The sequence below is a fragment of the Hoplias malabaricus genome, chromosome 1, assembly GCF_029633855.1.
Source record: "Hoplias malabaricus isolate fHopMal1 chromosome 1, fHopMal1.hap1, whole genome shotgun sequence".
Taxonomy (NCBI): Eukaryota; Metazoa; Chordata; class Actinopteri; order Characiformes; family Erythrinidae; genus Hoplias; species Hoplias malabaricus.
In genome coordinates, this window is record NC_089800.1 from 8,959,032 (window position 1) to 8,972,471 (window position 13,440).

Sequence of the window (13,440 nt, forward strand, 5' to 3'; positions counted from 1 at the left end):
ATAATTAATTATTCATTCATTCATTATCTGTAACCCTTATCCAGTTCAGTGTCGTGGTGGGTCCAGTGCCTACCTGGAATCATTGGGCGCAAGGCGGGAATACACCCTGGAGGGGATGCCAGTCCTTCACAGGGCAACACAGACACACACACACACACCCCTACGGACACTTTTGAGTTGCCAATCCACCTACCAACGTGTGTTTTTGGACTGTGGGAGGAAACCGGAGCACCCAGAGGAAACCCATGCGGACACGGGGAGAACACACCAACTCCTCACAGACAGTCACCCGGAGCGGGAATCGAACCCACAACCTCCAGGTCCCTAGAGCTGTGTGACTGCGACACTACCTGCTGCGCCACCGTGCCGCCCAAAATAATTAGTTATTGCATTTTTAAAACCTCCTACACTATGGTCTATGCTGTATAATATCTGGAGTCAATGTTAATCTAATTTAATTATGAATCAAAATGACCAGCGTTCAAGGCATACAATGTCAGGAAAAAGAACTTTTGTTTGATTTGATGATGCTCTTTGTGTCCATCTCCTGATCTCAGTAACAGCTTCTTCTCTGCGGCAAGATCCTTTCAGACCCATAGGACTGAGACAGGAAATTGTGAAAGTTCTCTGAATGTTCTTCTCTGAAGCAATAGAGTTTGATCCTCACTGTCATACTGTTCATCTGAAGGGGGTTTGAAGGCTTACGTAGTCTCGCATGGTTGTTAGGAGTCAGATTTTTATGTTTTTTGAACCTGTTGTTTATCTTTGGGTTTGCTTTGTCTTTTCTCTTTCTCAGGCTTGCGGATAATGCCTGAAACTGAAGACAAATGCATAATTAACAAAAGATTGGCACTCGCAGAGCTGCAGCTCTGATGCTCAGAGAATTTACACCTGTCCCAGTTTTGAACGCAGATTTGATGAATCGCAGAGCCACTTGGAGTGTTAAATCACAGCTACATTAGAAGTGTCAGTTGTCTCTCTGGCGTCTCCCTGAGCGTCTGTTTTGTCGTGCTAATGAGGCAGCGTTCCTGTCAGAAGGAGTTCTAGGCTTTTTAGATTGATCAGGCTTTGTGTCTAGCTGTGCGTGTGACGCTGTAAGAAGTCGTAAAACATGCACCACTGATACGTGTGGTTCATAAATCAGTCTGCACTCCTCCCTTCACCACGTCAGTTCCTTTAATACACAGCACCATTCTGTTCTACCGTTGCCTTTCTCTTATCCATCACTTCATCCTGCCCCTCTGGCTCCCACTATCTCACTATTTTGAGGGGTTTTGACATACTGAAGTTCCTTTTTTCAAGATGGGGCTAAAAAATTACCTGCTCATCCAACATTTCTTCTACAGTGAAGAGTATTGTGTAGTGTGTTTGCCCCATTTTGCTGCAATAATAGCTTCTACTCTTCAAAGAACTAGATTTTGGACACAGTGAGCTTAGGCTTATTTACAGCTGGCCCAGGACAGCCGCTGTCATCTAATTCTTTTCATCTGAGATCAGTGCACCATAAAATAACTGAATTTAAGAAATTAAGAAAGGGGTGTCTACAAATGTTTAGACATATAATTCAATCATGTTATACGCACATGATTCACATGAATATAATTCACATGATTTTTCAACGTAATGCTGATGTTCATTTGATTATTAAAATTATAATGACTAGTTTGTTTGACTAATAAAACTATTCTTTAAACAGGTACTGATTTGAATGGTAATGGTACTTATTTAAATTGGGCTTTATCATGAAGTCTAAAATAATGCACACAATATATATTGACCCCTTGTGAAGCAATAACAGCTTTGAGGCACTACAGTAGATGTTGGAACATTTCTGTGAGAGTAACAGTGCGGTCAAGTACAGGCTTTAGGATGTGTGCGTATTTCACTTTTCTGAAGGAGGAACAACCGCAAGCTGCACAGTTTGACCTTTTTTCTAGGCTGGCATTGTAACTGTCAATCATCTGTGCTAGCTGCCCTTCTTTCAATATGTCTGCGTATTTTCTGATGATTATAATTTGTGAACTTATATATTTGAGAGTATTCAGCAAATGCAGCCATCACCGAAGGCCAGCCTTTCTTTTGTTCTGAGGGGTTAGCGCAAAAGCTGTTAGAGAAAATACACTATTGAAAATGCTATTGGGGAAAAAATGGCCCGAGTCCTAAAAAACACATACAATGTGAAGACTTTCTTAGTATCTGAGGCTGAATCTTATATAGCGCCATTTACATACTCAGGGTCATTTTAAATCTTGAGAGGGGAAAAGGAAATCTAATCAAGAGTAGAAGTATTCTGAGAAAAGGTGTCTCAGGTTTGATCTGGGCTGTGAAGGTTGAAAGGGAATTACTGGAGTGAATGGATGGTGTAGAGAGTGCAGTAAACTGAATGACCTGACACCTATAGTGGACAGACAGAACCTGGGGACAGCTAGATGACCTGAATTTGCAAGATGGAACATATGAATGGAGAAGGGCTGACAGATAAGTAGGTGCAAGGCCATGCAGGTATTTGAAGGTTAATGACAGTCTTTTATACAGGACACATTTTACCAGTAGCTGGCGAAGGATGGGGGTGATATGTGCAGTTTTCTTGGTGGGTACCAAGGCTCTGATTGTAAAATTTGGGTGGAGCTGGAGTGGGTGAAGCAACTTTGAAGGTAGACCATAAAACAGGGCATTGTGACGATAAGATGCATGTCCTGATAAATTTATGAAGGATCAGCAGGGGACGGAGCTGTGCGGTATTGAAAGGATTGAAATATACTGATTAGGTCAAGGATTTGATGTGTGGTTCAAAAGTGAATTTGGTTGAAGATGACACCAAGGTTTTGTGTAGTTTTGGAAAGTCTGGTGGGAATGTCATCCACGATGTGTGAAATTGGAGAAAGCAAAGACTGGCACTGGCTTGATCCCAACAATCATAAGTTCATTCTTCTTGGTATTTAGTTTTTAATCAGTATTTTAACTCTTGAATACAGAAAGTCAGTGTGAGTGGTGGGTGTAATGTTAGAGTATACAGGTGCTGGTCACCTAATTAGAATATCATGAAAAAGTTTATTTATTTCAGTAATTCCATTCAAAAAGTGAAAAATTGCATATTATACTCATTCATTACACACAGACTGATATATTCCACGTGTTTATTATTATTATTATTTTTTAATTTGATGATTATAACTGACAACTAATGAAAACCCCAAATTCAGTATCTCAGAACATTAGAATATTGTGAAAAGGTCCAATATTGAAGACACCTGGTGACACACTGTAATCAGCTAATTAACTCAATACACCTGCAAAGGCCTTTAAATTGTCTCTCAGTTTAGTTCTGTAGGCTACACGATCATGGCGAAGACTGCTGACTTGAGAGTTGTCCAAAAGATGATCATTGACACCTCACACAAGCAGAGCAAGACACAAAATGTCATTGTAAAGAAGCTGGCTGTTCACAGAGATCTGTGTCCAAGCACATTAATAGAGAGGCCAAGGGAAGGAAAAGATATGGTAGAAAAAAGTGTATAAGTGATAGTGATAACCGCATCCTGGAGAGGACTGTGAAACAAAACCCATTCAAAAATGTGGGGGAAATTCACAAAGACTGGACTGCAGCTGGAGTCAGTGCTTCAAGAACCACCACATAGACGTGTGCAAGACATGGGTTTCAGCTGTCGCATTCCTTGTGTCAAGCCACTTTTGAACAAGAGACAGCATCAGAAGCGTCTTGTTGGTTTAAGGACCATGGTATCCCTGTTCTTAATTGACCAGCAAACTCGCCTGACCTAAACCCTATAGGAAATCTATGGGGCATTGTGAAGAGGAAGATACAATATGCCAGACCCAACAATGCAGAAGAGCTGAAGGCCACTATCAGAGCAACCTGGGCTCTCATATAACACCTGAGCAGTGCCACAGACTGATACACTCCGTGCCATGCCGCATTGCTGCAGTAATTCAGGCAAAAGGAGCCCAAACTAAGTATTGAGTGCTGTACATTCTCATACTTTTCATGTTCCTACTTTTCAGTTGGCCAGCATTTCTAAAAATCAATTTTTTATTGGTCTTAAGTAATATTCTAATTTTCTGAGATACTGAATTTGTGGTTTTCATTAGTTGTCAGTTATGACAAATTAAAATGACACTTGGAAACATATCAGTCTGTGTGTACTGAATAAGTATAATATAAAAGTTTCACTTTTTGAATGGAATTACTGAAATAAATAAACTTTTTCATGATATTCTTATTTTATGACCAGCACCTGTATTTGAGCGTGGTTAGCATAACAATGAAATCTGAGATCATGATGATGAGCAATGTCTCTAAGGAGCAGGATGTAGATGAATAAAAACAGGGGGTCAAGAACAGAGCCTTGGGGTACACCCTGAATAACTGCAGCAGTATTTGGCTTATGCATCCCAATAAAAATGAATTTCCACCGACCTGTTAACATATATTGGAAACCAGGACAGAAATGTGCTGTAAGGCCAATACTGGAAAGTCATGAGATTAGTATAGTTTGCTTGAAATGGCTCTTTAGATAGTGTACTAACAAAACCACTATGTTTTCAATAGTCCACAACAATACTAACATGTTGTTTAATAGTCCACTGTAGTTTCACCCATAAACTAAATTTTCCTCTAACATTAGGTGCTCTGTTTGGCTGCTGGCCCCTGTTTTCTGATTATGGTTTAGTGTATTATGGTTTATGTGTATGTGGAATATAGACACATTGGATCCAGTAGTATGCATATTTTAATATTTCACATGTGTAAGTATAATTTTCCAACCCTCTTTTTTATTATGTTTGAATGGTTTTTACCCCCTCAACTCAAATGTTTTTCTCGCACGAGAAGTTCATTTCCCTCGGCCACTTTCTACACTCAAGTTTCTGTGCTCGGGTTTTGAAATGGGTGGGTTTTGACAGTTTGGGGACAGGGTCAGGGAACTAAGTATGAAGGAGGTTTCCTTTTTAAGAAAGAACTATCGTGTTGACTCAAGGCGCTTTAGACCAAAATCTCCTAAAACTCCTAAAGGAAGTACCACATAATCATTCAACAAAGTGACAGATGTTGCTGTGCCTTATTTTTCCCACATGTGGAATAATTTCAGAGTATGGTTCAGAGTCCATAGTCATCCTGCTGAGCATTAGCATTGTGAAGAGACAGCAGTGGACAAATGCAGGCACCTCGAGTCACCCAGAAAACACACAGACAGCATTTTCCTTTTGGATAACAGGTTTTCTCATTTTCAATTTTCCCACTTCAAAATGGAACTCAAATGCCCAAAAGGTAAACATCTTCCATGTTTATTTTTCTGGAGATGGCTTCCCCTAGTAGGTGGGCTATATACAATCTATGAGGTGGGCAATAAGAAACCAGGAGATGTCAACCAATAGCATTCACTGACAGAAACGGCTCTGACCCCAGCCAACGCCAAACTGTCAGAACCCACCCGTTTTAACACCCAATGCAGAAATTCTTCCCAAGCGCTGAGAGAGGCAGAGGGAAATAAGCTTGTCACATAAAGAAAAAAAAGTTTTATATTTTTCACCTGGTGTTTTTGCACCCTCTAATTTTAACATTTACGTAACACCATAATTCATTCGGCATATCAGGCCTGTCGATACGAGATTATTCGCTTGATTCCCATTAATGTCACAACCATCCCTTGCATCACTCAGCAGGATGATAGCCAGCATGAGTGTCTGTTAGCTAAAAAAAAAAAAAAGAAATGTAAGGTAGTGTTCTCCTGCAAGTGTGTTAAGGCTGACAAGATAAAACTACCCTTCATTTATCTCGCAGGAATCATACACTGACCACAACAACGACATCTTTTTTATGTGGTCTCTTTTACTTGTGTCATATTGCTGTGTACAAAGTAACACAGGAAAATGTGGTCCTTGCATTTAAAGTAACACTGAATATGTTGCGTTTGACACTTCTGCTTTGAGATCAAAAATCCACACATCAAAACTAATAACTTCAGCCAATCTTAGTTTTTAAGACAAGAGTGCGTGTAATTTTTATTTTTGACTGAACCTGTTTAATTCTACACCCTGGAGCTTGCCTCTTTCCCGCCCTCACACTCAGAGCAGAAGTACAGTTGGTATATCAACCAACCAGAACAGTACAGGGGGCATTTACTAACATGCTTGGGGGGGTGGGTAGGCATCAACCTGGGAGATTTCAGCTCTTCTGTTCTGTGAAAGTGCTGACAGAATTATGCCATCCTCCCACGATATCCCCAACCCCCCGATGCCTCACATGTGACAGATTGAGAGCAGTTAAGGAGCATCTGAACTTTTAACTCCATCCAGGAGAGAATCAAGTTGGGAAGTGGGTGTGTGTTTCTTATGTGTGAACTTTTGAGGCTGCTTGATTGAGACCTTGGCATAGTGTTTCTAGTGTAATTAATATTGGGACTAAAGCAGACACCCACGCATGGCAACAGAAGCCTATGACAACACACACACCATGCATTTTCCTTGCAGTATCTTCCTTACCTATATCTCTTTCCTTAGATATATAAGGCTGTTGTTTATCTGTTTTTGAAACAGAGTAATATTTGATATCTTTGAATAAGACACGAAAGCCAGTAATGCCTTCATGTTTTGTTCAGTCTTTTTAAATATGTAGCTGCAATAGGCAAGTTTTCTCAGCATAGTGTCACTGGGGAACCACTGGTCTGCTTGCATTCTGCAGTCTAAGACCCCTGCACCCAGAGGAGCTCTGAAACTCATACTCAAAATGGTGGAACCCTTGGCCAGAGAAACTCCAACCAACAGAATTCAGACTTGACCCTAAGGGAGACCTCAGACCTTGAGGAAACAGAATGTGCAAATATCTCAAGGATCGCCAGAGGTGGTATGTGAACGATGTTTGCTCAGTTGGTAGAGCAACGGTACACAATGCAAAGCAAAACAGGTTCACATACCACATCTGGGGAAATGATGCCTGTCTCTCAAGCATTCAGGTTCCACAGAGTACAAAGATTCACTTTGCTTAAAGGCATGGCCACCCTGCATGTTTGGGTGCTGCAGAGTGCAAGCAGTTCCATCGCTTAAGGACAAGGCCTCCCAGTTTCTCCAGGTGGGAGTTGGGGCTCCCCAATGTGCTTGGAGTTCACTCGCTTAAGGGCAAAGCCTCCTGGTTCCTCTTGGTTGGAATTTCCTCTCACTCGGAGTTCCACCATTTCATGTTTTAAAATTTCAGAGTTACATGGATTCTGAGAGGGCTAAATCTATAGTAGCTCTAGCAGACCACTGACACGCCATGTGATGCATAGTTGTAAGTCGGCCTCGGTGGTGTAGAAGTCAGAACTCAGAAATTCCTTTTATTTTCACAAAAGACAGACATTAATTATGTTAGTAGTTTTTCAGAAGCTATTTCTGATGGGGATTGATTTAAGGAGTTGATGGGGATTCGAAGCAAATTTGGCTTTGGAAACTGGAATTAGGTGTAGCCCGGTGGAGCAACAGGTAGTGTTGCAGCTCCTGGATCTCTGGGTCTTGGCTTCAACCCTGTCTCAGGTTGCCTGGCTGTGAAGCATTTGGTGTGTTCTACCTGCGTAGACACAGGTTTCCTAATGGGCTGGACGATATTGCCAAAACTAATATCACGATTTTTTTCTTAATTTTGTTCAATACAATATTATTCCAAATTAAAAATGAAATAAAAGCAACAGAACAACTGCCAAGAACAAACAAGAATCACAACTTCACCGTCAAACATAAACATATTGGCTTTTTCAATACGAATATTTCTAAACTAAATTGAAACTTAAGTGCAATGAACTGATGGCAGCACCCTGAAATGAACATTAGTCCATAACAGATTCTATAGTAATGTATATTGACATATTGAAAATGTGTTTAAATATCATATTGTTGTTGAAATTCCTCCTGCTCCGGTTTCCTCCCATGGTCCAAAAACACACATTGGTTGGTGGATTGGCGGCTCAAAAGTGTCCCCTCCAGGGTGTGTTCCCGCCTTGTGCCCAGTGATTCCTGGTAGGCTACAGACTCAGCGACCCTGAACTGGATACGCACTTACGGACAATGAATGAATTAACTAGTTCCTGCCACTGTCCAAAAACACTTTGGTTGGTGGATTGGTTGTTTGAAATTGCCCAGAGATTGGAGTGTGTGAGTGACTGGGTGAGTGTGTGAAATTCCATTAGCGAGGAAAGGAAATAGACCCAATAGGAAACACTGGCATATCAACCCAAGAAGCTGCTGGTGTTCTCAGAACAATGGCCTGTCCACCACACATGCCCTGACCTCACCATTCCTAAACATGTTGGGGGTGTCCTGATTCAGGAGAAGCAGAAAGTGTACCCTGCATATATAACTGAATTTTGGAAGTGGGCAAAGAGACTCCTGCAGTTTTCTTTGGAAAGCTGAAAGCAGGTCTTGTGGAATGTAATGAAGGCAAAGATTGAACACAAACAATACTGGAAATTTAGAAGATGTTGTGTGTGTTGTTGAGGCTTGGGTGTAATTTCATGTGAAATAAATATTTTCTGCTCGCTTAGTGATGCTGAAAATTGGATTGCTTGTAGTTTATGGGCGTTTGGAGTGGAAATTAAATAAATGAAAGGTGGTCTCTGAGGTTTGTACTGTAGTTTTTAGTTCAGTTGATAGATGTTCTTTAAGAAAACCAGGGCAAATATATACAAATTAAATATATTAACTGTAATAATTTTAAGCTTATGCTATTAACATTTTTATATTTTGTTTTACGGTTGTACCCATTTTGATGGTAGCTGAGATTTTGACCCTCATTGCTTCAGTCGTCTGTTCATATGATGTATTTCTGTGTAGTACAGGCCTTTTCTTGGTTGAAACCTACTATGTACACTTCTGTTTGTTCTTTTTGCTCAGATTTGATCAGATGAATCCAGTGTTTTTTGTGCGGTTGCTTTTAAACATTGCTGCAAAAGGCACTGATGAGGTTATAACAGCTTTTGTATGATGATGATGTCAACTTTTTCAGGTGTGGTATTTGTTGGGGTGGCATTTTTATCTACAACTGGAGAAACCGGGCACCGCAGAGGAGGATGCAGACAGCCTAAGAAAGTCTGCCAGAACCAACCTTACCAAGGCAAAAAAGGTAATACCCCATTCCCCCCCAAACACAAACAAAAACCTTATATTTCTATAGCATTTCACATACTGATAGTGGTCCAGTCATAAATTATATTATATAGAGGCCTATATGTATTATCAAAGTCCTTTTTAGAAAAGTCTGATTATACTGTGGCCTTATTGACCCCAGGCAGTTATTTCCACTCTTACAAGATCAGGTCTCTTTGAATGGAGAGAGAAGTAGAAACCTTAAAAGCCACAGTCATAAAAGCTGTCTTAAATAAAACTGCCCAAATAATATATTCTTATTATATATTACTGAATATGAATTCATATTCATGAATTTGTTTTTATTAAAATGTGGGACTTGAGCACACTCAATCATTTTTTTAAATGTGTATATATACAGTACCCATCAAAAGATCGCACACATCTTCTCATTAGTCATTGGTGGAATAGGGCTATTCACTGTTTAGAACCGTGTATCAGCCCCTACCTCTGCACAACTCATGTTATGGTCTCAAACACATTAAGAAGGTGAACAGTTCCTCAAATTTACTGTTGAAGGGGCCACAGCTGTTCACTAAAAAAAACATTCCAGGTGACAACCTCATGAAGCTGATTGAGAGAAGGTCAAGAGTGTGAAAAGCCGTAATCAAAGCAAAAGTTGGCTACTTTGAAGAGTCTAAAGTATAAAACATATTCTGTTTTCTTAACACTTTAATTTATAATTATATAATAAATAAAACACAAAGAAAATAATAAAACACAAAGAAAAACCATTGAATGAGATGTGTCCAAACTTTTCATGGGTTGTGTGTGTGTGTGTGTAAATATTAGAATATACAAAGAAAATATACAAAAAAAACTGTGTTAAATTGGAAAAAACTACCAGAAAATGTTTTTGAAAATTATAGCTGGCATCAAATAAAAATTGGGTGCATCAATTTTCAAAAACAAGGGCGGCAAGGTGGCGCCGCAGGTAGTGTCGCAGTCACACAGCTCTAGGGACCCGGAGGTTGTGGGTTCGATTCCCGCTCCGAGTGACTGTCTGTGAGGAGTTGGTGTGTTGTCCCTGTGTTCGCGTGGGTTTCCTCCCACAGTCAAAAACACACGTTGGTAGGTGAATTGGCGACTCAAAAAAAGTGTCCATAGGTGGGTGTGTGTGAGTGTGTGTTGCCCTGTGAAGGACTGGCGCCCCCTCCAGGGTGTATTCCTGCCTTGCGCCCAATGATTCCAGGTAGGCTCTGGACCCACCGCGACCCTGAACTGGATAAACGCTTACAGATAATGAATGAATTTTCCAAAAAAAACTGAACATTTAATATGTTGTCTTTGTACAGTTTTCAATTAAATGTAGGGTTCATATGTTGGGTACATTATTTTGTTCTGTTTTTGGTTTGTTTGGTTTATGTTATATGTTTTGACTCTCAACTTTTCATGAATTGGGGTTTGTATGTACAGAAATATAACCAGCAGAGTAGTGCTTAATAATAGTTGTTTCATAGAAAGTGTTTTGTACATTTTGTGTGAAAAGATGTTGTGTGTGATTGTCTGGATTTTCCTGTTGTGTATTGATGAAGCTAAAGTTAGCTACTTATTCTTCAGCTTCTAGATTTGAATTTTCCTTCCCAACTGAAATACCAGCCATTTCAGTAATGGCATAGTGCTAGTAGGAGTATGCAACTAGGGTCTATATCCCAAGACAGAAACTAATAAGAATAAGAAAATGAATAAATCAATGAGCAGCAAAATGACAAAAGCTGCAATGAAAAATATATTTATGTTTGTGGAAAATGTAGAAAGAGAGAAACACGCACATGCGCACAAAAACACCAAGGTTTTTTGGTTCAATACCAGATGATATTTGGCAGCAAAACACACACACACACACACACACTCCTCCCACCCTTCTGTATTTCATCTGAAAACCGTTCTCACAGCGTGTACTCTCCTTTCGTCGGGGTGAAATTTCTCCCTCACTGCCGGAGGTCCGAAGCTATGGAAATAGAAAATGAAAATTCTAAACGAAAAAGAGTGAGAGAGAGAGAGAGTGCATCTTGGAAAAACAATCTGACAGGAAAGATGGAGTCTAACTTCTACCTGCTTTACATTGCTCTCTCTCTCTCTCTCTCTCTCTCTCTCTCCCTCCCTCCCCCTGCCTTTTGTTTTTCTTCACTTCTTCCCTCTGTCTCCTCTGGTGGCCTATCTTTGGTCGGGGTTTATTAGAGTTTGGTTTCCCCTCTGAAGTTGCCTGTGGTCACTATGTGTGGACATCTCATTTTTTCCCCTTTCTGTTCTTTCCACTCTCTATGATTCGTCATGCCCTGCCCTTTGTTCCCTGGCTCCCTCCCACTACCTTCTGTCCTTCCTCTTTGAGAGAGGGCTAAAGAATTTTTGTCCTTGGTCATGGTCATGGTCATGGAAGATAAATAGTTAGCAACACATGCAAACGTACACAAACACTCATCCACATACTAGGTTCCTCCCTCTGTTAGCAATGATAGTTCATATTCCAATATAGGATCATCCTATATTTAATTTCTAGACAAAGGCCTTAAGTACAAGCTATTTTTTTCTAGGAGTTGATTCTTAGGGGATTAGATATAAGATAAGCCACCTGCATGAGGAAGTTGAAGGGAAACAGACTGATATTTGGACCCCTAACAACCATGTAACCCTGTTGCCATCAGATCAAAATTCATTACAGCTCTAGTCCTTGAAAAACCAAAAATGTCATGCTTCACTTTCGATTCAGATCTGTCTTTTTCGACTTGAATTTACTCAGAGCTTATTTTTTGCTTTTCCGTTTTTTTAGTACCTGCTCCCTTCAGATTCCAAGTGAGCCGAGTAATAATTACACTGTGAAGTGTAAACCCCGCAGAGCACTGATTGGACAGAGAGATTGGTCAATCACAACAAAAGACAGACATCCAGTACAAATTATGCATTTATAAAATCCCCAAGCCACTGTAGAGAACGCGTTTGTTTTTATCTGACTTACGAAGGCAGTTCATAAAATTACACCCTGGTTTGTTTCTTAAGCAGTTCAGATGCTCCTTGGATTGATGGCCAACATATACTTCACAGAGAGCTGGACAGTGCAACAAGGAACGAAAATCTATACACGATGAGTAAACAATGCTTAACATTAACCCTGCTGTTCTTGTGGTTTCCAAACCTGTGGTTCCTGTTAGAGACCTTGTTTTGTGACATCACCAGCTACATTTTGGTGGGAGGCTGTGATAATGCAAAATGAAACAGGAACCAAGTACCAGAATGTGAGTGCAACCAAGTACAGTAGGTACCATGCAGTGGAAAAGCACCAAAAGAAACGGCTGATGTTCTCAGAACAATAAATGTCAAGCCCAGATCTCACTGTCACTGAATGTGGGTGGGATTGAAAGCACAACACAATGAAAATCCTTCTATAATGTGCAGACCCTCATTTTAATAAAAAAGAGATTTATAAAGGGCATACATTGTAAACATACTTATTTGTTGTTTGTTTGTTGCAGGGAACAGTCTAAGCTTTCAATGCCCTTTTCTGCCTCTAAAAACGTCTTGTGACAGGAGAGTCTCCTTTGGAGCGCAGCACTTCATTAGTTCTGCTTGATTTAAGCATGCTATATCGATGTGTAATTATGGCTGGCCAATAGAGAGACTGGGCCTTAGCATGGCTAAGCTCTCGCGCTGATCGATCTTGGCATTCTCCTCAAGGCCTTTGCGCTAAAACTCTCTGTACAACGCTGCTAAACACACTTTACTGAGCACTGACCCTCCAGCAGAACCAGACTGAATTGCCTGTGCAGTTTAGCCACAAATAAAAGACCTCTCCTGTACCGAGTTGAAAGCAAAGCAGGGAAGGTAAATATAATGATTAATGGAAACACAAACCACTAGCGAGCTAGCAGAGGTATTTGTCCTTCAGCAAGATCTAAACTTTTCTGAACAACTGCCTGAAGGAAATAGTAGTCTCTTAATAGTTTTTCATAAACAGGCATTAGCAGTCAATTTCTGCAGAGATTCTCCTTCTCGTCATGAAACTGATATCACACTAACCCCTAGTGGCCTGGATGTGTCAGAGATTGTGTATTAAACCTATTTCAAATATGTCACAGTGTGGAGGACCTGCTCAGTGGAGTATAAACTGCTTCATTCAGGGACAATTTAAAAAAAAATTATAAATCCTCACTTTTTTAAGTATTAGATATTCATCTAATTAAGTAATAGAGATCCATCACTCTGGGCAGCTGTAATGCTCTGCAGCCCACTGCTGGGGACAGTGTTCATTTCGCTAATGAAAACTGAGGAATTATATTGGTTGACAACCTATATTTTATGAAGAAAACTAGATGA

The 13,440-nt window shown here is 40.2% G+C and overlaps 1 protein-coding gene across 2 annotated transcripts in view; it reads left to right on the plus strand.

Moving 5' to 3' along the window:
• Positions 1-13,440, plus strand: part of si:dkey-12j5.1 (uncharacterized) — a 174,564-nt gene that overhangs the window by 134,020 nt on the left and 27,104 nt on the right. For both annotated transcript variants that reach the window (XM_066678154.1, XM_066678153.1), the window contains one exon: positions 8,990-9,106. In XM_066678154.1, coding sequence (XP_066534251.1) covers positions 8,990-9,106 — 117 coding nt within the window. The remainder of the gene's footprint in view (positions 1-8,989; positions 9,107-13,440) is intronic.